This window comes from Culex quinquefasciatus, chromosome 2, assembly GCF_015732765.1.
Source record: "Culex quinquefasciatus strain JHB chromosome 2, VPISU_Cqui_1.0_pri_paternal, whole genome shotgun sequence".
Classification (NCBI taxonomy): Eukaryota; Metazoa; Arthropoda; class Insecta; order Diptera; family Culicidae; genus Culex; species Culex quinquefasciatus.
In genome coordinates this window covers 145,407,609-145,434,810 of record NC_051862.1, presented here as the reverse complement: position 1 = coordinate 145,434,810, position 27,202 = coordinate 145,407,609, and the positions used below count along the sequence as shown (strand labels likewise).

At 35.9% G+C, this 27,202-nt stretch overlaps 1 protein-coding gene across 3 annotated transcripts in view; it reads right to left on the bottom strand.

The window, feature by feature from the left end:
- The window catches only part of LOC6044608 (inactive dipeptidyl peptidase 10), a 367,926-nt gene that overhangs the window by 104,976 nt on the left and 235,748 nt on the right, over positions 1-27,202 (bottom strand). For all 3 annotated transcript variants that reach the window (XM_038251316.1, XM_038251315.1, XM_038251317.1), the window contains one exon: positions 1,023-1,118. In XM_038251316.1, the coding sequence (XP_038107244.1) occupies positions 1,023-1,118 (96 nt within the window). The remainder of the gene's footprint in view (positions 1-1,022; positions 1,119-27,202) is intronic.

Here is a 27,202-nt window from a genome sequence, read left to right as displayed (position 1 = left end):
TTTTTCGAATCTCATCATATTGGTTTTTGCAAAAATAGAAGAAAATCTTCATTTGTTTCACCACCCTTTTTCGGATAGGAGCACGTGCTAGCACTCTAATCGCCAAAATCAAAACAATACGGTTCTTACTATTTTGGCCAAGGAACTTCCATACCATATTTGAGCCAACTTGGAGCACTTTTGATTTGGATGCTTCCTGTTTGACGTGATGCAAAATTTTGCACCGCCCTCAAGCAGAAGACGTTTTTCGGTATTTGGTATTTTTGGAGGGACGCCAGTTTTTAGCCAACTTCTGTTCAACTTTAATCAATGACTAAACTTTACAGATTGCTTGCAACCTTTTTATCGTCTTAAAAAAAGCGCAACTTCGTAAGTTACTGTTTTTTTTTAAAAAGTGCTTTATAAAAACTCGAGTTGTGGTGTGTGTATTTTCGAGACGATAATTCTAATAAATTTCTATTAAACTAAAATCAATTTGTGAACTCGACAGATTTTTGTTATTTTTGAACAAACTCTTACCTACAACTCTTCTGAAGACATCTTGCAGAAAATCCTTTATATGATCAGGAAAAGCAATTGATGAAAATTGGCTTATTTTGACAAAAAGAAAACATTGGAAAAAGTCACATACAAATAAAACAATCAAAAATTTCAATCTCAAGCAAATTTGTGAATTTTTGGAGAACTTATCTTCTGGAAAATTCATTTTTAATTGTTTAAGCCTTGTGATTTTTTGAAAAACAATTGAAAACAAGTAATTTTTTTAAAGTGTCACTGAAAAGATACAGCCACTTAAACCCATATCTGGCCTTAAAGAACAAATGGCTTGGTTGTCGTGGTTTGTACACTACTTTGAAATTGCAAAGCAAAAAAAAATCAGATCCTAAATCCAGTATTACTAGCAAAGTTGTGTGAATCAAACAAGTCGCTAGAATCCAACAACTTAAGCTCCCCGTCCATTTTGAAAACATCCCAGCTTGAATATTTATCCCGCTTCAGCAGCAGCAGCAGCCTATACTTACCACCGATGTCACAATCAGGGCCAGCACGCAGATGATGACGAGCAGGGCAATCAAAATTCCGCGCCAGTTGCGTTGATTTGGATTGGCCGAAACCAGCTGGAAAAAGAAGAAAAAAAAGAAGGAAAAAAGTTGAAAACGGTGAAAAACTTGGGTTGGAAAATAGCTCGACGCACGCCGCCGCCGTGTGGAAAACTTTGCTGGCAGCGAAATGAAAATGTTTGTTATTTGTTGGGTTGTCTTTGTCTAACGGCGGTGGTGGTATAGTTATGGGCTTATAAGTGCGTCTGTGATTTATGTTGCGGTCGTTTATTGAAATATTTATTTGGTTTGTCGGGATGAGCTTTTGATGAGATATAAAAGTGTGTGTTTTTATGTTTGGGCTTGATTATTTGCGATTATTGAAAAGCTTTAACAATATTTTTCGCGTCATTTGATTTGCTTTTTTCGTGTTGTATTTTGTTTAGAAATATTACAAGGATTGTCTCAGAATTTTTTTGTCATTCCCTTAAAAGCTGAAACATTCGATCTCATGAGGCACTGACAAACAAGATGACAAGAATGATGAAAAATTGTGAGGTTGAAAATTTTTGTGCTAATTTACACAGAAAAAATCAATTCTCGTAATCGTGAATTAAGTTCACGAATGTGAGAACCACGAAGGAATTTATTCATGAGTATGGTGCATTTGCACTATAATCGTGAATATTTTCCTTCGTGGTTCTCGCATTCGTGAATTTTATTCACGATTTCGAGAATTGTTTTTTTTTCAGTGTAGTGAGCTTCAAAACTCTAAACCAACCCTTGCGGTAAAAACAGAATGACATCAAATGCGCTTTCATCATTTTCATCTCAAACGCTGACAGAGTTGATGAAAGCTCTCAGCTGGGATAAAGCTCTATCACTCCGAAAGATTGATGAAAGCACTTGAAGCTCGAGGAGGAGGGGTTTTCAACTGATTACAACAAATGGGTTGCTGGCTTCGACTTGTCATATTAACAACTTAAGAAATATCACAAAAATTACAATTTGGTAACTTTTACGATGATAAAATTCATACATCTCAATTTAAAACAATTTTCTTCCTTTACACAACACAAATCCGCATCCGTCAGCTGCTATTCTTAGTTTCCAAGGAAATTCAATCCTCGCCCACGTCGTCGACTGGAAAACGAGAACCAGATACACCACTCTAGCCCCAGTCAGGTGGTGAAACCTGGAAAATCGTTCAGTTCATTACGGACCACAAATTGGTGCTAGGAAAGAGCTGGCTCACCGTTCCACCCACATACATTTAAGCTAGGTAAAGACACAGCCAGAGATACAAAGTGGGAGCTTAGCATTTGATCTTTGCCTCGAGACTTCGCAGTTTTGCAGAAACCCACAGCACAAGCCTTTCGGCAAGTTTTTGAGTTTATTATTCAGAAAGTTTGGTTCGCATTGCAATGTCTGAGCCTGGAGGCAAATTCTATTTGTGTTACTTCTCGGAAATGTGACAAAAGTAGTATTTAATACCAAAATGTGCTAACAGATTTGCTTCAAATCGTTATGGCAATTTTTCTATGTAATCATTGGCCCAAAATATTTATTTCAATAAGATCATAAAATTTCATAAATCATTTTTTTTCTCAGAATCTATAATTGGATCATTCGTTGCTGAGCTGAGATATTCGCATTAGAATATTTAGAAATGTTTGGATGAGACTTAAAAACTAAAATTTTCATGTTTCTCTATCTTTTATTTGCTGTATTTCAGCATCCAACCTTCAATGTCTCTTAGAAAATTGTATTGAACTAAACTTTTCGAAAAAAATATTTTCGAAAAAAATATGTTCGATTGAAAATTTGATTTTACATTAAAAACTAAAGTTGTTTTTTTGTTCCCTAAAACATATAAAAATTAAAAAAAATCTGGATTTTGTCAAATTTATTTTTTGAGAAAACAGTTAATTTTAAAACCGTGTACCTATTTGCTTCCTCATCAATACCTACAAGTTTGCCGAAGACACTTAATCAATCAGAGAATTCCTTCAAAAGTTACAGATTTTCGAATATTTACGTACCATTTTTGTATAAATAGCTGCCAAATTGTATGGAGACTTGTAGGTATCGGTCGGGGGGATGGCAACCCTATTCCAACCAAAGAAAACTGACAACAGTCGACATTAGTACGGTTGTCAAATGAGAGCCGACAACAAAAACAATAGCTGTCAAATGGTAGCCCATAACAAATCATTGTTTGGGTTTTTGATTCTCAAATTTCCCGCAATTCAAACGATAAATACCTGAAAAAACACGTGAATTGTGTTGCTGATGGCAAAATCTATCATATTCTTAGAGATTCCATCCCAATATTGGATGAAAATTCATATAAAAAAGGTGATTTTTCTGTTTACCATTTTTTGCTTTTTTTTCTTTTGGTCGATCAAACAGTGCGCCCGTACACTGTGAATCGGCATTACAAATTTTTCAGTTTGGTTTTACACATTTGCATGGGACTTTTGAGTTTAACCAAGATAACACCTTTCGTGTTACCAAAGTAATATGAATAATACTGATTCACTGTGTTTGTAATCTGAACCTCCAAGAGGGCGGCTTCTTCGCTACCCCCTGGTATCGGTGAACAAATGACACAAAATGGCTTTTTTGATCGAAGGAAAGGCTCCCACAAAGTTTGCGCTAAATAAAAAAAATCAAATAAATAAAATGGTCGTAATCGGTCGATTTCGAAGAGAAGTGCTCACTTGTTACAGTAGTAGAACTACAGGTATCAACTTCAGGATGTTCTCGGATGATCTAGAACATCCGATTGTATCAACAAAGTAGTCTACCATACTCTCTGAGGTAATACGGATATGATCCGGGGTCAAAATCCAACGACTTGTTGCTTGTTACAGCAGTAGACCCGATAGATTTTAGTTCTATAGGCACAAACATTGACTCCTTTTTTTTTATTTTTGATTGGTATGGCAGATTTTCAAAATAAATTTATTTTTTTCAAGGTTTTTTTTTATTTTATTAGCTTTTAAGGCTTTTAATTCATTGTTATTCTTATAAATTGGAAGTTGTTCATTTAGAACAAAATTTATCATTTTAAAATTTCGTGTTTATTCTAACTTTGCAGGGTTATTTTTTAGAGTGTAACAATGTTCTACAAAGTTGTAGAGCAGACAATTACAAAAATTTTGATATATAGACATAAGGGGTTTGCTTATAAACATAACGAGTTATCGCGATTTTACGAAAAAAAGTTTTGAAAAAGTTACTTTTTGCGTTTCTCTTTGTTTCGTCGTCCGTGTCTGTCGCGGGTGACCATGAACGGCCATGATCAACGACGACCAACCTTTTCAAAACTTTTTTTTGGTAAAATCGCAATAACTCGTGATGTTTATAAGCAAACCCCTTATGTCTATATATCAAAATTTTTGTAATTGTCTGTTCTACAATTTTGTAGAACATTGTTACACTCTAAAAAATAACCCTGCAAAGTTAGAAAAAACACGAAATTTTAAAATGAAAAATTTTGTTCTAAATGAAAAAATGACCCTTCTGGGTCAATGTAGATTCGAAAAGTAATTTTCCATAAAATGACATGTTCCAAAAATTTTTACAGTTGAGTAACGGAAAATGGGAGAATTTTTAAAACTTTTTTAGTGTTTTTTTCGATGAAAAAAACGTTTTTTGGGAATTCTGAGTACGCCATCAAATCGGGCGTCTAAAATTACACCAAAGTCCCTTTGACACCAAATTTCTATCTCATCACCGTTTCAGGCTGCAAATTATTGAAAAACACCTCTTTTTTCGCATGTTCAAAAATGGAAGGGGTCGTACCGCCCCTCCGTCACGAGATATCAAAAAACGGACCTCGGATTCGTGATCAGGGACAAAAGTTACCCCTTAGGACAAAGTTTCACGCAAATCGAAGAGGGGTCGGGGCAACTGCTGTGTGAGTTGGCGGAGAATTTACCCAAATTGTATTTAAACGTTATGTCCCCCTTCCTTCAGGTATACCGCCAGACAATAGTAAAATGAATGTTAGTGAATAAGCCAAATGACATTTTTTAGATTTCCTCAAAATCACATAAAACTGGTTGAACATTTGAAGAAAAGTAGTTTAAAAAAGACACAATGAGTCATCCTTCAATTGCATAACATTTATTCTCTCTAGGGAACATCCACACCGAGACGGGTCATTAAAGCTGTGGCGACTGGTGTCCGTCAGTGTATCGATTTTCTTTGTTCATTTATTTCATCCGTGGGGTGGTACTTGTTGACTGTGGGTGGTAATTTGCTACGAATCGATGAAAAACACGCTGCGAGAAAAACTTATTACTGCTGGATATTTTCCACTGTTTCAAAAAACAAATCAACCCAACCAATTGAAACATTCCTGGTGATTAATATCTCTCAATTTCTTCTACCCAAAATTTGTCATCATATTAGTCAACAAATTTAACGACACGTTAATCCTCCCTTCAGATCGATCTAAACCCGATGTATAAGTAGATTTGCAACAACTCGTGGCCTGCCCAAGACATGTTCCCATCAGCGTCAGCCCAACCGTATCGGAAACGCAAACGATAAATCTTCCCGAAATTCGATACCAAGCCCTTGCGACTCGGTTGGTTGGTTGGTTGGTTGGCTGCGTCCTAATCAAACAGTAATTTGAGCAATCTTTCGCTCGTCAGGGCTTCCCACCCAAACAACCTTTCCATCGAAAAAGTTTTGGCAAAGTACCTTGCGAATAGCACAATTTGATGAAGACATAAATTAGGCCCTCTTCCGAAGCATTGCTCAATTCTGGCTCCGTTTTTCTCTCGCAGTCAATAAAAGTGTGTGGAAGAAAGTTATGCTTCTTTTTTAGCTGAGCAGGGTAGAACCACCCCACGTGTTGTAGGAGAACGTAATCTGACTGCAACAACTGTCTGTCTTAATTTTCTAGCGAACCTTTGGCCAATATCCGCAATCGAATTGAGTTTGTTGAGCTTCAGTTTGAACTGGGTGAAGTTTCTTTGGGTTTCCATTACTGGAAGTGATGTAATGTTTGTGTTTAAAGTTTTTCCGCTTGTCAGGTTTATTGGCTCGTTAGGATTCTTGAAAGTTCGTGTTGTAAACTATTGAAAAATATTGGGGTAATTCTCCGCCAACTTACACAGCAGTTGCCTCGACCTTCTTCGATTTACATGAAACTTTGTTCTAAGGGGTAACTTTTGTCCCTGATCACGAATCCGAGGTCCGTTTTTTGATATGGAACAATGGGCGGTACGACCCCTTCCGTTTTTGAGCATGCGAAAAAAGTGTTTTTCAATAATTTGCATTCTAAAACAATGATGGGATAGAAGTTTGATGGAGCAGTTCTCTAGGATTTCGGTCATTCAATTTTTTTGTATTTTTTAATCCGACTGAAACTTTTTTTGTGCCTTCGGTATGCCTAAAGAAGCCATTTTGCATCATTAGTTTGTCAGTGTCTTGCGAACCTTCGTGGTGAACGGACACTAGAGCTGCGGTATTTTTTACTACCTAAGCTCAGAGTTATTTCAAAACAAAATTCACAGTCTTTTTAAAGACTACCTGAGTTATTTTCCAAAATTCTAAACAGTCTTTTCAAGACTAACCCCGCCTGAAATTTTGTTGTATTTTACAAACGAAGCCATCTTTTAAAGAGAACATTGCTTGCAAAATGCGTCAAAACAAAGGTAAACGCAAATCTTCTGAAGATTTGGTCGTTACGTCGGTGAAGCGTTTGAACGCTAAACCGGCTAACGGAAACAGAAAAGAAAACAGCCTCTTCTGAGGTCTGATTCTGATTCTGAATGTGAGGTCAATCCTCCAATTCCATTGACAAACAGTTTCGGTGTTTTATCCGAAACTGAAGACATGGAACCTTCTCCTCGTACTGAGCCTTCTGCCGTCGAGAAACGAGTGAAGGCTCCGCCAATTGTTGTGACTTCCGTCTCCGATTTGGCCAGCTTTCGAACGCAACTGAAGAATTGCAAGGAAACTTGCAATTTGAAGGTTTCGTTCCAGCTTGGTCGAAGAGGAGAATGTCGCTTGTTGACGGAATCTTTACAAGATCACCAAACTTTTGTTGGTTATTTGAAAACCACAAACACAATTTCTACACGTATGAGACCAAGAATGCTCGGCCATTCAAGGCGGTCTTGAAAGGTCTCTCCAACGACTTGTCGGTGGATGAGATCAAAAACGAACTTAAGGTGTTGCTTGGCTTTGCCCCATCCCAAGTAATACCAATGAAGAAAAAATCAAACGGGAATATTTCTCGCTTTGGTTTGACTTCACAATTTTATCTGATTCATTTCAACAGAAATGAAATCAACAATTTGAAACTTTTGGACAAAGTTCAGTTTTTGTTCCATGTACGGGTAAAGTGGGAGCATTTTAAGAAACATGGCGGTAATGGCCAGAATCTGACCCAGTGCCGGCGTTGCCAGGCATTCGGTCACGGTACTGATCATTGCGCCATGGTTCCAAAATGCATGGTTTGCGGGGATTCTTCTCACGACAAGGACAATTGTCCCGTGAAAGAAGTCACCCAATTTAAATGTGCAAATTGTGGTGGAAATCACAAATCAAATTTCTGGGATTGCCCCATCAGAAAAAAGGTTTTGGATTCTCGTGCTAAGCATCAGCCGAAATCCAAACCGAAATTTTCTCAAAGTCAGGTTGTACCTGCATCTTTAAATCAAACGTTCGTGCTGTCTCACTCGAACAATGCTAGAAATACCCCTACCGTGGAAAAGTTAGGTAACAACAATGGCATTTCTTATGCCGACGTCGTTTCGAGTTCGGGTTCATCCACGAATTTTAAATCCTCTACCAATCTTTCTGAAATTGGGCAGGTACCTCAAATCTCATTTGAAAATTTTTCTGCTGGCAACGCTTTGGGATCTTCTGATCTCGGCGATGTTACGTTTGAAAAAATGACTTTTTTGCAAAACTCACTGTTTGGTTTGATTCAAACAATGAGTAATGCTACATCCATGATGGAAGCAATCCAGATTGGATTAAAATTTGCGAATGATGTTGTTCTTACCCTGAAGTTTAATCATGGATCTAAGTAATTCCATCAATATTATGAATTTTAATGCTCGCTCTTTAAAAGCGAAAGAAAATGAATTTTTCAACTTTTACGAGTTCATAACGTGCATGTTGCTGTTATAACCGAAACATTTTTAAAAACTGGCACTTATTTGAAAAGTGATCCAGATTATAAAGTTATAACTAATAACCGAATGAATCGAAATGGCGGTGGAGTTGCAATAGTTATCCACCGTAGTATGACTTATAGCACGTTACGTGACTTTAAGTTAAAAGTTATTGAAAGTTTGGGCATTGAACTTGAAACTTCTTTTGGGAAAATTATGATTGCAGCTGCATATTTGCCATTCCAATGCACTGGGGAAAATAAAAATTATTTCAAAGGGGATTTGAATAAACTTACTCGGCATAGATCTCGATTTTTGATCATCGGTGATTTTAATGCCAAACACCAATCTTGGAATAATTCAAAAGTAAATTCCAATGGTAAAATTCTGTTCAGAGATTGCACTTCTGGTCTTTATTCGGTTTTATACCCGAATGGGCCAACTTGCTTTTCTTCTGTTAGAAATCCATCAACAATTGATTTGGTTTTGACAAATCAAAGTCAGTATTGTGGTCCTTTAGTGACTCATGCTGATTTTGATTCTGATCACCTTCCAGTAACTTTTTCACTTTCTCATGAAGCAGTTACCAGACCCAATAGTTCTGTGTTTAATTACCACAAAGCTAATTGGGACAGGTATCAGCATCATATTGAGAATAATTTAAATCATGATTTTGTTTTAGAAACCAAAGCTGATATTGATTCAGCCTTGGAATCTTTAACTAATGCAATTTTGGATGCTAGGAATATTGCTATTCCTAAAGTCCAAGTCAAATTTGATTCTCCCATTATTGATGACGATCTTCAGCTTCTGATTCGTCTGAAAATGTTCGCCGAAGACAGTATCAACGTTCTCGTGATCCTGCACTGAAGCGAATTCAAAAGATTTGCAAAAGGTTATTGACCACAGATTCACTCTCCTGCGAAATGAAAAGTTCGCAAGAGATGTCGAACAAATTAAACCTTATTCCAAACCTTTTGGAAACTTTCAAAGGTTCTTAAGAAACCTCAAAACCCATCCCTTCTTTAAAAGATGGTGATAATATTCTATTAACTAATGGGAAAAAGCTCAAAAACTTGCTCAGCAGTTTGAGAGTGCTCATAATTTCAACTTGAATGTTTTGAGTCCTATTGAAAATCAAATTTCAATAGAATTTCAGAATATTGTTGAACAAGAATTTTCATCAGATGAAGTTTTTAATACGGATCTGAATGAAATAAAATCTATTATCAAAAAATTTAAAAATATGAAAGCCCCTGGTGAGGATGGCATTTTTACATTTTAATTAAAAATTACCAGAAGCAACTTTAAGTTGCTTGGTCAAAATTTTCAACAAATGTTTTGATTTGGCATATTTTCCCAGTAGTTGGAAAAATGCCAAAGTAATTCCGATTTTGAAACCGGATAAAAATCCTGCTGAAGCCTCAAGCTATCGGCCCATTAGTTTGCTTTCATCTATTAGTAAATTATTCGAAAGAATAATTCTTAATAGAATGATGACGCACATTAATGAAAATTCAATTTTCGCTGATGAGCAGTTTGGATTTCGCCTTGGGCATTCAACTACTCATCAGTTGTTGAGAGTTTCAAATTTAATTCGAAGCAACAAATCTGAGGGCTATTCTACTGGCGCTGCTCTTCTAGACATAGAAAAAGCATTTGACAGTGTTTGGCATAAAGGTTTGATTGCGAAATTGAAAAGGTTTAATTTTCCGATTTATATCGTGAAAATTATTCAAAATTATTTGACGGATCGTACTCTGCAGGTATGTTATCAGAATAGCAAATCTGATCAACTACCTGTACGTGCTGGCGTCCCTCAAGGAAGCATTTTGGGTCCAATTTTATACAATATTTTTACTTCTGACTTGCCTGATTTGCCCCCAGGATGTCAGAAATCACTTTTTGCTGATGACACAAGCATCTCCGCCAAAGGCAGAAGCCTTCGTGTCATCACAAGAAGATTACAAAAGCTTGGATATTTTCAATTCTTATTTGAAAGAATGGAAAATTACTCCAAATGCTGCAAAACTCAACTTATTATTTTCCCTCACAAACCAAGGGCTGATTTTCTTAAACCAAAAAGTCATCACATTATAAAGATGAATGAGGTAAATTTAAAGTGGGAGGATCAAGTGAAATATCTTGGACTTGGTTTTGACAAAAACCTTACTTACAAGGATCACATTGAAAGTATCCAGGTTAAATGTAACAAATATATTAAATGTTTGTATCCACTTATAAACAGGAATTCTAGACTTTGTCTCAAGAATAAACTGTTAATTTATAAACAAATTTTCAGACCTGCCATGCTTTATGCTGTGCCGATCTGGACAAGCTGTTGCTTAACCAGGAAGAAAAACTTCAGAGGATTCAGAACAAAATTCTGAAAATGATTCTGAAACTTCCTCCCTGGTTCAGCACCAGTGAACTTCATCAATTAGCCGAAGTTGACACTTTGGATGTTATGTCCAATAAGATAATTGATGCATTTCGACAAAAATCATTGCAGTCTTCAGCTGCATTGATCCGCTCTTTATATAGTTTATAAGTTAGTTTTAAGGTATCCCTTTTCCCTTTTGTACATGTAGGACCTCCTACATTTGAAATCACTGAATAGCGAAAGCTACAATATTTCATGAATAAATGAAAGTTGCTAGTATTTAAAATTGAGGTGAAAAGTCATCGTTTGTGATTGGACACTCAATAATATTTCAACTGAATGAATGTACATGGAAAAGAAATTTGAATAAATATAAATTAAAAAAAAAAAAAAAATCATTAGTTTGTCCATATAATTTTCCATACAAATTTGGCAGCTGTCCATACAAAAATGATGTATGAAAATTCAAAAATCTGTATCTTTTGAAGGAATTTTTTGATCGATTTGGTGTCTTCGGCAATGTTCTAGGTATGGATACGGACTACACTGGAAAAAAATAATACACTGTAAAAAAATTAGGTGATTTTTTTATTTAACTTTTTATCACTAAAACTTGACTTACAAAAAAACACTATTGTTTTTTTTTTTTATATGTTTTAGAGGACATAAAATGCCAACTTTTCAGAAATTTCCAGGTTGTGCAAAAAATCATTGACCGAGTTATGAATTTTTTAATCAATATTGATTTTTTAAAAAAATCGAAATTTTGGTCGCAAAAATTTTTCATCTTTATTTTTCGATGTAAAATTGAATTTGCAATCAAAAAGTACTTTAGTGAAATTTTGATAAAGTGCACCGTTTTCAAGTTATAAACATTTTTATGTAACTTTCTTGAAAATAATCGCAGTTTTTCTTTTTTTTTAAATTCATGCACATGTTTGCCCACTTTTGAAAAAAATATTTTTGAAAAGCTGAGAAAATTCTCTATATTTTGCTTCTTCGGACTTTGTTGATACGACCTTTAGTTGCTGAGATATTGCAATGCAAAGGCTTAAAAACAGGAAAATTGATGTTTTCTAAGTCTCACCCAAACAGCCCACCATTTTTCAACGTCGATATCTCAGCAACTAATGGTCCGATTTTCAATGTTGGACAGCTGCCAAATTTGTATGGAAAATTATATGGGCAAACTAATGATGCAAAATGGCTTCTTTGGACATACCGAAGCCACCAAAAAAGTTTCAGCCGGATTAAAAAATACAAAAATTAAAATTGACGAAAAAAGACCGATTCCGTAGAGAACTGCTCATGTCAAAGGGACTTTTATGTAAAATTGGACGCCAGATTTTATGGCGTACTCAAAATTCCAAAAAAAAAACGTATTTTTCATCGAAAAAACACTAAAAAAAGTTTTAAAATCTCTGTCATTTTCCGTTACTCAACTGTATAAAAATTTTGTACGTGTCATGTTAAGGGAGATTTAATCCACTTTTTGAATATACAATAACCCAAAAGGGTCATTTTTTCATTTTGAGCAAACTTTTTTATTCAAAATTTTGTGTATTTTCTAACTGTTAAGAGTGTTACAATGTTCTATAAATTTGTAGAGAAGACAAATACAAAAATGTTGATATACAAACATAAAGGGTTTACTTGTAATCATCACGAGTTATCGCGATTTTACGAAAAAAAAGTTTTGAAAAAGTTGGTCGTCGTTGATCATGGCCGTTCATGATCACCCGCGTCAGACACGGATCACGAAACAAAGAGAAACGCAAAAAGTATTTTTTTTGGAATTCCGTCGTGAAACTACTTACTTTTCCTGTCATCCTCGGACGACGAAACAGCCTACTTTTCTTTACCAAAAATAACTGAATCGGTTAGTAACCCTTTTCAAAACAAATGCAGCTGACAAGTTCTACTTTTCAGCGCTGAAACGTATGCTGAGAGTTGATAAAAATAAAATAAAAACTTATAAAATTGAAATTACAGGCCACGGTTCAACATTTGATTAAAAAAATGTTTTAAAATGCAAATCCAGTTGTTTTAAAATGTCCAGTTGTTTTTAAATAATAAGTTTCCAAAATTTCAAAGTATTGAGTTATAAATTGTTTTTGTGAAAAAAATAGTTTTTGTGATGGAATTCCATAAAAGTTCAAAATATTTATAAAAAAGCCCAAACATGCTGAATACACAGCTAAAAAAGTAGTAATCCAGCTGCGTGTAAAAGGCCTGGGTGTAAAATAAATATTGCATTATTTTATGCAATTTTATGTAATTTTACACCTTGAAATATGTAGCCCATCAGTATGGGAAACCTACTTGACCGAAATGTCAAGCACATATATGCGTTTATCCTTTCATATTTACATCGGTCTGATGGTCGAGTGGGCTAAGGCGCCAGTCCTTACTGTTGGTGCTGGGTTTGAATCCCGTCGGATGCAACTTTTTTTTTGTGTTTGCAAAAATTTTACATGCAGTGTGTAATATTAAGTGTTTATTTTGACGAAGGTGATGTGCATGCTTTTGCATGCGATTTTACCATCGGATTTTTTGCTGTGTATAGTCGTTGATAGGATAGGACATTTTAGATTGTTTTCAGTAAATGAGTTGATGATGATCTCTCTGTTCTCTTCATATTAAACCAATTTGGTAAAATTTATTGAATAAACGAATGACTTGCGTTTACAATAATCTATTTGCAAAAAAAATCCAAAATGTTCAAGTTTTTAAAATGTTTTCTTCACAGCAAATAAAGTAGTAATCCAGCTGCGTGTAAAAGGCCTGGGTGTAAAATAAATTTTGCATTATTCTATGAGATTCTGTGTAATATTACACCCTGAAATGTGTAGCCCATTAGTAAAGGAAACCTACTTGACCGAAATGTGGAGCTCACATATACGTTTATCCTTTACATTTTTCATCGGTCTGATGGCCGAGCGGACTAAGGCGCCAGTCCTTACTGTAGGTGCTGGGTTTGAATCCCGTCGGTTGCAACTTTTTTTTTGTGTTTACAAAAATTGTACATGCAGCGTGTAAAATTAAGTGTTTATTTTGACGAAGGTGATGTGCATGCTTTTGCATGCGATTTTACCATCGGATTTTTTGCTGTGTTGCAATGAATGGCGAAAAAGATACATTTAAAGGGCTAAACTATATTTTTGATATTTGATTTTTGAATTGTTTCTCGAGGAACAAAAATATTTATCGATTTTTTACGCAACTAATTTTAAACCCATATTTGAGGTGATGAAAGTCACTACCGTATTTTGTAATAGTCCATTCTTCACTGTTCACGTGGCACAGCCTGACAAAGAAAAAAGCTATCCCTCTGTCTGTGCGGGTGCCAGAAACGAGCATTCCAAAGTGGTTGTGGCTGTCAAGTAAAAGTGCAACGTGAGGAAAAGTTCGTCGTAGCTCACACACACACACACACTGCCACTGATGGTACAATTCAATTGCTTGTAAGATGGCGTGACAATAGTCGATGTCATTTTTTTTGTTTGCGTCGCCACTTCAACTTGTGTTCGACACTTTGCAAACTGAAGTTGCATGATATCTCTATCTTCGGTTTGCGGGTAAAGTGGCATGTTGCTGGCATTGTACTCAAAAGGGATGAAAACTTGTTCCCAATTTCCAACGAAACTTCCCACAAGCAACAAGAGACTTTCCAAGTAAGCCACATTGGACATGTATGACCCCCTCTGGGTGAAGCTTTCAACCCGGTGCTTGATGGCACGCATGTGACGACTCTCTCCACCCCCAGTCTGACACGTGTCTGGCGAAGAGCTGGCTCTGGTTGGGCCTTAAATGGAAGAATGTTGTAAATACCACGCGGCAAAGTTGGTGCCGAGGGTGCGGTGCCTCCAAGTGGTGGGAGTGGGCAGTTGCTTGTTTGCGTCGAAAGCCCACGGGGTTGGTTGGAGGTTCCAAGTGAAGAGAAGCTTCATCAAACGCAGACAGTGCTTTGGCTGTAAGAAAAAGTTTGAACATATCAGAAGGATGTCAGCTACATGTGTTTATTGGAACGGAAAATAAACTGATTAGTAAACTGAATTGAGGGGATTTATTAAGTTAAATTTTTAAGTTGGTAAATTAACACAGTGACTGTGTGTTACAGCAACAAAATTTAGAAAATGCAGTCTTCACAACTTTGAAATGTGTCTCAAAGGAAATAAGATAAAAATTACCGTATCACTTCAAAAATTTGGATTGCGTTTGAGTTTAAGAACAGTTCTTCGAAGAAATATATCGTTTGGTGAAGTCTGGGAGTTTCTGGCAGTTATTGATATGTTATATCAAAAAAGCAAAGATGCTTTACTTATAAATCATGTAGATTTGTACTGTCACCAGCAAATCATATTATCAACAAAAAAGAACACAATCATTCCACAACTTTCGGCTGATAACAATTTCATGCTGTCCAAGCTAATAAAAGTCCACCAGAAGAGCAGGGGTTGCTCTATTGAACATCGTCGTCCCTCATCGCCGGAGTCCGCACAATAAATCGAAGTCAAACTTTGGCCGATAGTTTCCTCCTCTGTTCCGCAGAGATTTCCCTCAGCAGAACCATTTCATTGCTAACGGTGTGCCAACGAGGCGAAACTGTGAGAGGTCTTTGTCATGGAATCATAATCTGATCAGATCTCTCGTTTTATGGAGCATTTAAGTTGTGCGTTGCAGTTTGCATGAGCACTTTCTCGTGGATGTGAAAGCTGTGACATCGTCGAAGGTAGTGCTCTGGGAGCTTGGGGAGCTTGTCTTGAAAAAGATTCGAAGAACTTTGGTATTGGAAATATCACATTTTTTTAAAATGAAACGTGATAACATAAATTACCAGTAGAAAATATTTAAATATCACAAACAGACCAGTTTAAACCTACATGACGGTAGTTCGAGAATAACTCCTAAAACAACCAAGCACTTGAGTGAGAGTTCCTGTACACCGCTTTTTCGAGTGTGTGTGCATATTCGTGTATGTGTGCAAGCCTCCGAACGATGATGTGGGAATAGTTATTGTTATGATTATCCCTCGCAGTTTGCTTTCGTTGCATTATGGAGCGGATGGAAGCGGATTTGCTTGCAGGAAGAATCACTTATAGCCAAAGGACGATCCTACCTTGCTACTAACTTTATGCAGGCAAATAGATGAGAAATCTGATTTTATTAGTGAGCGAATGTTGCTAGCTGCTTGAATGGGAAAGTTTGCTACAATCTGCAAGTTTTTATCTAATAATAGTTGCTTGTGTTGAGCGGAAGCGCACAAACACAAGTGACGGCATTGTTTGAAAAACATCTTAATCTCTTTTTATTCTAATACATTCCTTTGCAATCCAAATTGCTTGAGACAAAACTAAAAACTAAAAACTAAAAACTAAAAACTAAAAACTAAAAACTAAAAACTAAAAACAAAAACTAAAAACTAAAAACTAAAAACTAAAAACTAAAAACTAAAAACTAAAAACTAAAAACTAAAAACTAAAAACTAAAAACTAAAAACTAAAAACTAAAAACTAAAAACTAAAAACTAAAAACTAAAAACTAAAAACTAAAAACTAAAAACTAAAAACTAAAAACTAAAAACTAAAAACTAAAAACTAAAAACTAAAAACTAAAAACTAAAAACTAAAAACTAAAAACTAAAACTAAAAACTAAAAACTAAAAACTAAAAACTAAAAACTAAAACTAAAAACTAAAAACTAAAAACTAAAAACTAAAAACTAAAAACTAAAAACTAAAACTAAAAACTAAAAACTAAAAACTAAAAACTAAAAACTAAAAACTAAAAACTAAAAACTAAAAACTAAAAACTAAAAACTAAAAACTAAAAACTAAAAACTAAAAACTAAAAACTAAAAACTAAAAACTAAAAACTAAAAACTAAAAACTAAAAACTAAAAACTAAAAACTAAAAACTAAAAACAAAAACAAAAACTAAAAACTAAAAACTAAAAACTAAAAACTAAAAACTAAAAACTAAAAACTAAAAACTAAAAACTCAAAACTAAAAACTAAAAACTAAAAACTAAAAACTAAAAACTAAAAACTAAAAACTAAAAACTAAAAACTAAAAACTAAAAACTAAAAACTAAAAACTAAAAACTAAAAACTAAAAACTAAAAACTAAAAACTAAAAACTAAAAACTAAAAACTTAAAACTAAAAACTAAAAACTAAAAACTAAAAACTAAAAACTAAAAACTAAAAACTAAAAACTAAAAACTAAAAACTAAAAACTAAAACTAAAAACTAAAAACTAAAAACTAAAAACTAAAAACTAAAAACTAAAAACTAAAAACTAAAACATAAAACATAAAACATAAAACATAAAACATAAAACATAAAACATAAAACATAAAACATAAAACATAAAACATAAAACATAAAACATAAAACATAAAACATAAAACATAAAACATAAAACATAAAACATAAAACATAAAACATAAAACATAAAACATAAAACATAAAACATAAAACATAAAACATAAAACATAAAACATAAAACATAAAACATAAAACATAAAACATAAAACATAAAACATAAAACATAAAACATAAAACATAAAACATAAAACATAAAACATAAAACATAAAACATAAAACATAAAACATAAAACATAAAACATAAAACATAAAACATAAAACATAAAACATAAAACATAAAACATAAAACATAAAACATAAAACATAAAACATAAAACATAAAACATAAAACATAAAACATAAAACATAAAACATAAAACATAAAACATAAAACATAAAACATAAAACATAAAACATAAAACATAAAACATAAAACATAAAACATAAAACATAAAACATAAAACATAAAACATAAAACATAAAACATAAAACATAAAACATAAAACATAAAACATAAAACATAAAACATAAAACATAAAACATAAAACATAAAACATAAAACATAAAACATAAAACATAAAACATAAAACATAAAACATAAAACATAAAACATAAAACATAAAACATAAAACATAAAACATAAAACATAAAACATAAAACATAAAACATAAAACATAAAACATAAAACATAAAACATAAAACATAAAACATAAAACATAAAACATAAAACATAAAACATAAAACATAAAACATAAAACATAAAACATAAAACATAAAACATAAAACATAAAACATAAAACATAAAACATAAAACATAAAACATAAAACATAAAACATAAAACATAAAACATAAAACATAAAACATAAAACATAAAACATAAAACATAAAACATAAAACATAAAACATAAAACATAAAACATAAAACATTCAATTAAGTTTTAAAAATTGTAAGTGAGGCTTACAGAACGTCAAAATATTGTGGTGTTCAGGATTAACCTTTATCTTCAGAAAGTGAAACAGCGAATACCTACGATTTTAAACTGATCTTTAAATCACCATCACCACTAAATCGACTTATTTCACTATTTCTGGTTACATGAGCCCATCTGCATTGTCAGTGTCCATTTTGAACATGCTTAAACCCACATAACTACGCATTAGTAGCCCCAACAGATCATGTAATCCCATGCCCACTCAAATGATGTTATGGCGTTAATTTAGTCACGTAATATTATTGCTAACGCTTCGTCATCCTTAGTTGCTCCCCCAACCAACGGGGGAAATCACAAAAGGTAACCAAAAGTACAAGAGAGCTGCCTCCGGAGTGAACCTTTTTCCCAGGAATCCCAGACGGTCTCGCAAAGGACAAACATCAACCACAGGACCACACGGACACGCAGCCAGCCCTTCCAGACATCTCCGATCTCTGATCTGGGGATGACGATGCTTCTAACGAAAATAACAGATAGCCAATTCTGCAGGACTTCCCAGGAAGGACCGTGTTTTGTACGAAGGATGACGGTCCCCCCAGTGTGCTTGTGTGTGATACAATGGAAAGCCTACTGGGTAAGGATTTCCTGGAAAAGATTACCGAGATACGGCTGCTCTGCTCTCGGAAATGATGGATGAGTGCAAAGGATTCTGGAGTTACGTTTCTGTTTTGTGCTGATTTGTCAACAGTGTGAAGCAACTAATGTAGCGTAGGTGGTCCTTAAATACCAAATTTCTAATTTCAAACCTGATTTTCGATACTTTGCTCAGTGGACCATACCGAAAAATTAAGTGGAAAATTTATTTTCCGAAAATGGTGATGTTTTGGAGAATTTGTTTTATATGTAATTTTATTTACATAAATATTTTAGGGGCTTTTTATTATTCTAAAAAGTCGTTGGACATGCCAATTCAAGGAACTTTTTTAATAACACCAAATAGTAGAAAACCTCGTTGGAAAATACGACGAGTGTTGAAAAAACCAAGTTTAGCAACGAAATACTAACAACATTTTTTACAATTCCAAAAAACGCTCTTATAATGGAATTTCTTGTCAAACATTCATGTGGTATTTATTGAAAGGTATTAATTTTCTACTCTATTATTTTTAGCAGGGAAAAGTAGGCCGTTTAGTTTCTCCAGAAGGACAGGAAAAGTTGACAGTTTCACAGCGGAATTGCAAAAAGTTTGTTTCTCAATAGTGGCGTCACTGGATCTGAATGTATTTAAGAACACAAAACTAGGAAGTCATCTGGTTCTTCACAAGTTAGTCCTCCCGCAACTGACAACTATATTACCACCATCAATTCCCCCTTACTCATCCCCATCAAACGGCGATGTATTGCTGTGCAAACATTGCACACCGCATTGCTGTTCTGCGGCCATTTATTTTCCTTTGAACGTGATTTCCCTACAAATTGAGCATCGACTTACGACGGCGAAGCTGGCAAAAAACACCCATAAACGGCCAATCGCTCTTTTCCGTGACCGAGACCATAAGTTCGCTCGGATCTGTTCACGTTCGGCCATTCATTCCGGACCTACCTCAACTCGTGTGGACGTTGTGCTCGCTTGCCCTTAACAATAAGCTGAAGTTGTGTCAAATAAATTAGTGAAAATGTGAAATTCGTTTGGGGAATTTGGAAAAATGAGAGCTTCTAAAATACCTTGACACTTTCTGAAAGTTATTCAAAGTCACAACAGTTTAAAAAAAAGTATAAATCGCCCAACAAATGTGTCAAGCTTTGTCACAAAATCGTCATTGTCGTGCTAACTTGTCACGCGTGCATTTTGGGCCAAATTGAGTTTAGAACGCCATTTTGTGCAACTTACAATGCCTCACCTTTTTTTTGTCGTGTTATTTTGACACAGCCTGAAAATTGATGTAAATGCGACAACTGGACCAAGGAATTTCAGGTCAGAACGTGTTTGACACAAGTACGAGCTTGACTATCGTAAACATTTTTAGTTATAACGAGGGACTCCAGCAACCAAATCCTACCAAACTTCAGGACAATGCGCAGAATGGTATAACAAACAAAACGTGTTTGTTATTGTTATTGTGACAAGTTAGCATAACAGCGTCGAAATAGATCTGTGGCAAGCCAACACAACGGTGCCAATTCGTCGACATCATTTAGATAATGCACGATGGTATATTCGCTGTCAACGAGGGAGTTTGTCACGTGTGTGAGTGTGGATGCGCCCCAAGGTAACGCCAAACAGTATAAGAAAGGGACCATCCAAGCTGGCGATGAAACCAAGTGGCTTTTGTTGATGAGGAGTGGGCAAAAAAAGCCCTTCGAGAGCTTCGGCGAGTTAAGGACCAAACCGCGTCTTGTTATTCGCTGACATTTAGCAGCATTGTCGGGCCCTCGAAGATGATACTGTTCTTGGCAATAAATATTTACGTTCAGGAGCGTCCCTCCAGAAGGCAATCTCGTCAAGTTGTGCTGGGACGAACTAGAGGGGGTGGTTATTGGACTACAAGACACTACTGAAGCGGGTGGTTTCAAGTGGCATGTGTTTCATGTCTTTTGTAACTGTTAATTATAAAATAACCTTACAAGCCTTCGCAACAATTTCAGTTTTCCATTAAAATTCCGTGTAATAAAGGTATAATATACTTGTTAAATTGAATACAAATTGCAATACCTGAGAACACAGAAAAAAAATCATGGTAATATTACATCTGGGAAGGGGTACATCTTTTATGTCAGAAAAAAGGTGTAATTTTACCTCTGGAAATGTGTAATTTTACCACTTTTCTGGTGTAATGTCACTTTTTCTGTCTAAATTGAGGTAAAATTACATCATAAAAGAGGTAATATTCAACCTTCCAAAATTAAAGCTTCCAAATTTACATTATTTTTTTCTGTGAATAATCACTCATGACTGTATACAGGAACAGATTATTAAGTGAACTGTCATTGAATTTTATGTACAAAGTGTGATTGTTTAAAATGAGCTTTATCAGCTCAAATTTAGGACCCAATTGGAAGATATCACCTTTCTTATCAAGTGTTTTGAATAACTCTACTCACCGTACCAAACTCGAAATTATACTCAATCTGCCTAACGATCCAAACCAACCTCCCTCCCCCTCTCTACAAAATTGGTCCGAAAAACAAAAGTTTTTACAAAAAACTTAAAATTTAAAAAAAAATAGAAGTCAAATTTACTAAAAACAATCTAAAACGCATCATTATTAATCCTATTTGGTTCTATACCATTCCCCAGAAATATTTAGGACCTTGAAAAACATGTTATGTTTCCCATGCCATTTAGCATAACGTCGTTTGGCATAACATAATTTTACATAATGACGCATAATGGTTTGTTGGCATAATGATATTAAATTTTCAACATTAATTTAATATTAGACATCGTGATTTTTGAAAACTGGCACTAATTGATTTATTTTTTCATTCTTTAAGAAGGAAAACTGTCAAAGGAAAATTCAACTTGTGTCAGCATGCTGCAGTTATCACAAGTCAAGGGAGTTGTCCCTTCTTCAAAGAAGGTAAAATTCAACTGAAATTTCAACTTTTGCCCGCAGTTAGACAGCCTGTAAAGACGGGAAAATTTTAAGTTACGTTATCCATTAGTGGACCCCTTTCCTATAGTGGACATTTTGAAGGGTTTTTGATGAAAAATTAAATAAAATCACAATTTCAAGCGTGTTGTTGTCGAATTTTTTTTTATTTCAGCATCATTTAAAACAATGTTGACTGACATTGAATTGCCCTTTTCACCAAAACAAGTGTTTTGCGTTCGACATCTGAAATCAGCCATGGCCACTAGCATTTTCACAACAAAACGAAGTTGACTTTATAGCTGTCGGCCACCATTGCTAGTACCAACCACTAGTGTCTTCTTTTTAACTACAAGAACTTCGTCGCTCTGAGTACGGTACGGAGCGACGGCGCCGGATACCCATATTTACACAAAGAATTTTTAGAGCGCCCGCCGCGGGATTCGAACCAGCAACCTCTGGACTGTTAGTCCAGTGCGCGGTCCGATTGATCCACATGGACGGGACGACACAACAAAACTGCATTTATATTTTATTGAATTAACATCCAATCATTTTTTGACAGATTATTTAACATCAGAATGTCGAAACAATGTAAGTTTAAGGAATATAACAAAAATAAAGCGAAGCAAAAATTAGGGGGGTCCAATATAGGACAACGAAAATCCAAACTTTTCCAAATGTGGATCCCTGTTAATTTAACCTTCAAAAATGAAGGAAACTGTGTATCTAAGCAAAAATGTCTCTTAAACATACAATAAATGCTTGTTGTTATCAACCCAAACGCATATTTTGCCTTTCTTACTAAAGAAAGGTATAGGTTTTACTTTAAGGCTGGACGTCATTTCCATCTTCGTAAATATGTCGATTCAGCATGAATTTTAATCGGAAAAATCGTCAAAAAATCACACTGCATCGATTTTCGACGCTTCGACGCTTCGACGCTTCGACGCTTCGACGTCAAGTTGTCAAGTTGAGCTTCGAATACTGGCGCGAGAATGCTGGCGCATATATGTTTTGCTCGACTTATACTCGTTTGTAGTAGCTTGTCTACCTATGTTTCCTTCATCATGAAAGATATCGTAGCTTCTCGGTTTTTTTTGCCCTGTCCGTTTTGCATATCTGTCCAATGTTTATGCTGGGTAATTCTCCGCCAACTCACACAGCAGTTGCCCCGACCCCTCTTCGATTTGCGTGAAACTTTGTCCTAAGGGGTAACTTTTGTCCCTGATCACGAATCCGAGGTCCGTTTTTTGATATCTCGTGACGGAGGGGCGGTACGACCCCTTCCATTTTTGAACATGCGAAAAAAGAGGTGTTTTTCAATAATTTGCAGCCTGAAACGGTGATGAGATAGAAATTTGGTGTCAAAGGGACTTTTATGTAAAATTAGACGCCCGATTTGATGGCGTACTCAGAATTCCGAAAAAACGTATTTTTCATCGAAAAAAACACTAAAAAAGTTCTAAAAATTCTCCCATTTTCCGTTACTCGACTGTAAAAAATTTTGAAACATGTCATTTAATGGGAAATTTAATGTACTTTTCGAATCTACATTGTCCCAGAAGGGTCATTTTTTCATTTAGAACATATTCTTTTGTGCTGACATTATAAATAAACAAAGTCGATGTTATGAATTGAAAGAAGTTCTATCATTGTTATATTCTTTAGTAAGAAAGGCTCTATCTCACCCCAGGTGGGATTAAATCGGGGTTTTTCAATTACGAGTATTAATATATAGCTATAGCTGTTTTCATGTTAAAAGTACCAAAATTGCTGAAGCCGTAAGAATTTATAATCAATCAAAACTATAGTTAATTGTGCTTGAAACTTTTCTGGGGAATGGATCATTCTGGGGAATGTATTTCTGGGGAATAGCATTCTGGGGAATGGAATTCTGGGGACTGAGATCTGGGGAATGGGATAGAACCATCATATTTAGCATGTTTGGGCTAGATAAAAAAAAATATTAAGAATTTTTATGTAATTCCAATGTACAGGACCGCAAAAACGTTTTATTTTTGCAAAAAAATAAATTGTCCTCAATATTGAGTATTGTGTGAGCAGCAGTGCCAGGATAATGGATTTTTGTGGTGTTTTTTGTGCTGTATTCGTGATCGTATTCATGGATTAGTGTGGTGTCTGTCGGGACGCGCAGTCCAGTTTTTTGACATAGGACTATGTCTATACTTACTATATTGGGGGGCCAGTTCAGAAATTCGATCCAAAGCGTCACTTTTAAGCGTTAAAAAAGGGGACATTTTGAACGCTTATATCTTTTTTCCCTGTGAATCAATCCAGATGGTTGGACCACCAATCGAAAGAGGAAGACTTCAGCTATTGTTTAACTACATAGATAGTCTGACTAAACATAGTTAAAGCACTTAAAACATGTAATCAAAATGAGTAATTTTTCAGTACAAATCGGACAGATGACCAATCAGAGCGAGCGTATGCATTCGAGACCGCGCCCCTTTTGTGCCGTTCTCCGGCTGTGCCGCTATTTAAGCAGAAAATTTCGCAAAAGCAAGTCACTTTGGAACGAGCACTCGAACTGTGCACGTCGGGCCGGCGTGGAGCAGCAGCAGCAGCGGCCAATAGAAGAAGAGGACCAGCAATCAGAAGGAAGAACCACCGGCAGCAGAAGGAGGAAATTCGAGCGAAGCGGACGGCGTGGAAGTCGCTATGATGCGGCGGTTCTCATGAAAAATGGCCAATTCGACAGTGGTGGCCAAAACCTGGAGTGGCCGGTGGCCTCAAAGAAGGTTCCCCCGGGGCCTGGGGGGACATTTACAGAAACATACGAGTTGTGGCAATATGGGTATCAAAATTCATGGTTTTTGATACTGAACATAATAATGGCCATTTCGACAGTAGTGGCCACAACCTGGAGTGGCCGGTGCCCTCAAAGAAGGTTCCCCGGGGCCTGGGGGACATTTACAGAAACATACGAGTTGTGGCAATATGGGTATCAAAATTCATGGTTTTTATACTGAACATAATAATGGCCATTTCGACAGTAGTGGCCACAACCTGGAGTGGCCGGTGCCCTCAAAGAAGGTTCCTCCGGGGCCTGGGGGACATTTACAGAAACATACGAGTTGTGGCAATATGGGTATCAAAATTCATGGTTTTTATACTGAACATAATAATGGCCATTTCGACAGTAGTGGCCACAACCTGGAGTGGCCGGTGCCCTCAAAGAAGGTTCCCCGGGGCCTGGGGGACATTTACAGAAACATACGAGTTGTGGCAATATGGGTATCAAAATTCATGGTTTTTATACTGAACATAATAATGGCCATTTCGACAGTAGTGGCCACAACCTGGAGTGGCCGGTGCCCTCAAAGAAGGTTCCCCGGGGCCTGGGGGACATTTACAGAAACATACGAGTTGTGGCAATATGGGTATCAAAATTCATGGTTTTGAAACTGAACATAATAATGGCCATTTCGACAGTAGTGGCCACTACCTGGAGTGGCCGGTGCCCTCAAAGAAGGTTCCCCCGGGGCCTGGGGGGACATTTACAGAAACATACGAGTTGTGGCAATATGGGTATCAAAATTCATGGTTTTTTATACTGAACATAATAATGGCCATTTCGACAGTAGTGGCCACAACCTGGAGTGGCCGGTGCCCTCAAAGAAGGTTCCTCCGGGGCCTGGGGGGACATTTACAGAAACATACGAGTTGTGGCAATATGGGTATCAAAATTCATGGTTTTTGATACTGAACATAATAGTGGCCATTTTGACAGTAGTGGCCACAACCTGGAGTGGCCGGTGCCCTTAAAGCAGGTTCCCCCGGGGCCCGGAGGACTTTTTACAGAACCATACGAGTTGAGGCATATTGGTATCAAAATTCATGGTTTTTGATACTGTACATGAAAATTGACATTCCGACAGTAGTGGCCACAACCTTGAGTGACCGGTGATCTCAAAGCAGGTTTCCCCGGGGCCCGGAGGGTCTTTAACACAACCATACGAGTTGTGGCAATATGGATATCAAAATTCATGGTTTTTGATACTGAACATGAAAATTGACATTTCGACCGTAGTGGCCACAACCTGGAGTTGCCGGTGCCCTCATAGAAGGTTCACCTTGGGAGAACATTTATGACAATTTTGCCGACAAATCTGAAATATGAAACAAAATAAAATAATCTTATTTCAGATTTCACTAGCAATCCAAAAACACATTCAAATTGTTTGGTCCTATGTCTTTCGGTTATGTCTCTGACATACCATCTTGAACTTTTCGTGTTATTTTTCGTCCCTTTTGAGTCGCTGTTCGAGTGCATGGGGTGATTGATGATTATATGTAATTAAAAATTTCATTACTAGTGCGGTGCCTGTGGGGACGCACAGTACTGTTGACTGTTTCTGTTTTCTAGTTCTCCATTTTTCATTGTTTTTTTCTTCACGCATTCGTTGGCCAATGAGTTTTTTTTGTGTTGTTCTCTTGTTTTAGTTTTCGATAGAAATGTACGTACGTTTTTTTTTGAGACTAACAAGACGTATTGCTGGGTTAAGTCCTTTCAATATCATCGATGATCGGAAGGCACGCCGTCAAATATGGTTTTAGGCTTATGATATAAAATCAATTTAATGAATGAAGGCACGCCGACGAAGAATATCTGGAGAATCGCGGTCGAATTAATACTATATTTAAATCTCTAGCTTGCTGTCTTTCCGCAGCCGACTGCCTAAGATTTTTAAAATTTCCACCGATAAACAAATTTCTTATGGTCGCATCGCCTACCACCGTGAATCCTGACCTCCTGACCATACTTATCTTACTAACCCCTCAAAACTCATGTGATACTTTGTCGGAGACGCAGCCGATTTAGCGGTCCCATCACTCAAGTATCGGCTAACATTCCCATCCACTTCCCCGTGTCTTATCACTGGTCGTGGCCGGCCAAAAGTTACAGATTTTCGAATATGTACGTACCTTTTTTGTTGGATAGCTGCCAAAATTGTATGGAGACTTTTATGGGTTGACCAATGTCACAAAAAAAGCTTCCCTGGCCATAGGAATGGCCCTTACAAATTAAAAAAATATGATCCTGTAATTTCTACAAAATTCCTTCAGCAGACACCCTAAAGGTACCAGACTTGATGTTAGAAAAAAATTTCATCATCAATGTTACTTCCAAAAAACATCCCCTAATCTTTCAAATCTGTAGAGGAAGGCGGACTGATGTATGGCATTGAAATTCAATGCTTGCGGCATCCAAAGAAAACATATCACACATTTCGATCAGTCCATATTTTGTGTTGTTATTCAGCTCAAGATGCAGGTTGTTAATCCATTTGTGCGCAGACATATTAAAATCGGGACAGGGAGATCCCCTTACAAGAAGTAAGTTGTTTAAGAAGTTGTTTTGCCATAATCATTATGTGAAAAAACTGAATGAAAACATAAAAAATATAAATAAAAAAACTATGTTTAGAGAAAACTCTTCGGAACTTAAATTGGTCGTTCAATGAAGTATATTATGGAAGAATCAAGATCAAAACACACACCTTTCTGCCAGTTGATTCTGTTGTTCCAAGGTGTTACTGGCGCAAGATATCGGCTCGTATCTCAAATGACAAATCCTTTCGTCGCACCATCCACTCAAAAGCCACCACATTGAGAAGCGTTTGGGCGGAAAACTTTTCCGGAGTCGTTTGCCAGAACTTCTTGCACGGCGGAGATAGCAAGCGGCCCAAGAATCGTAGCCTTATTCCGAGCTTC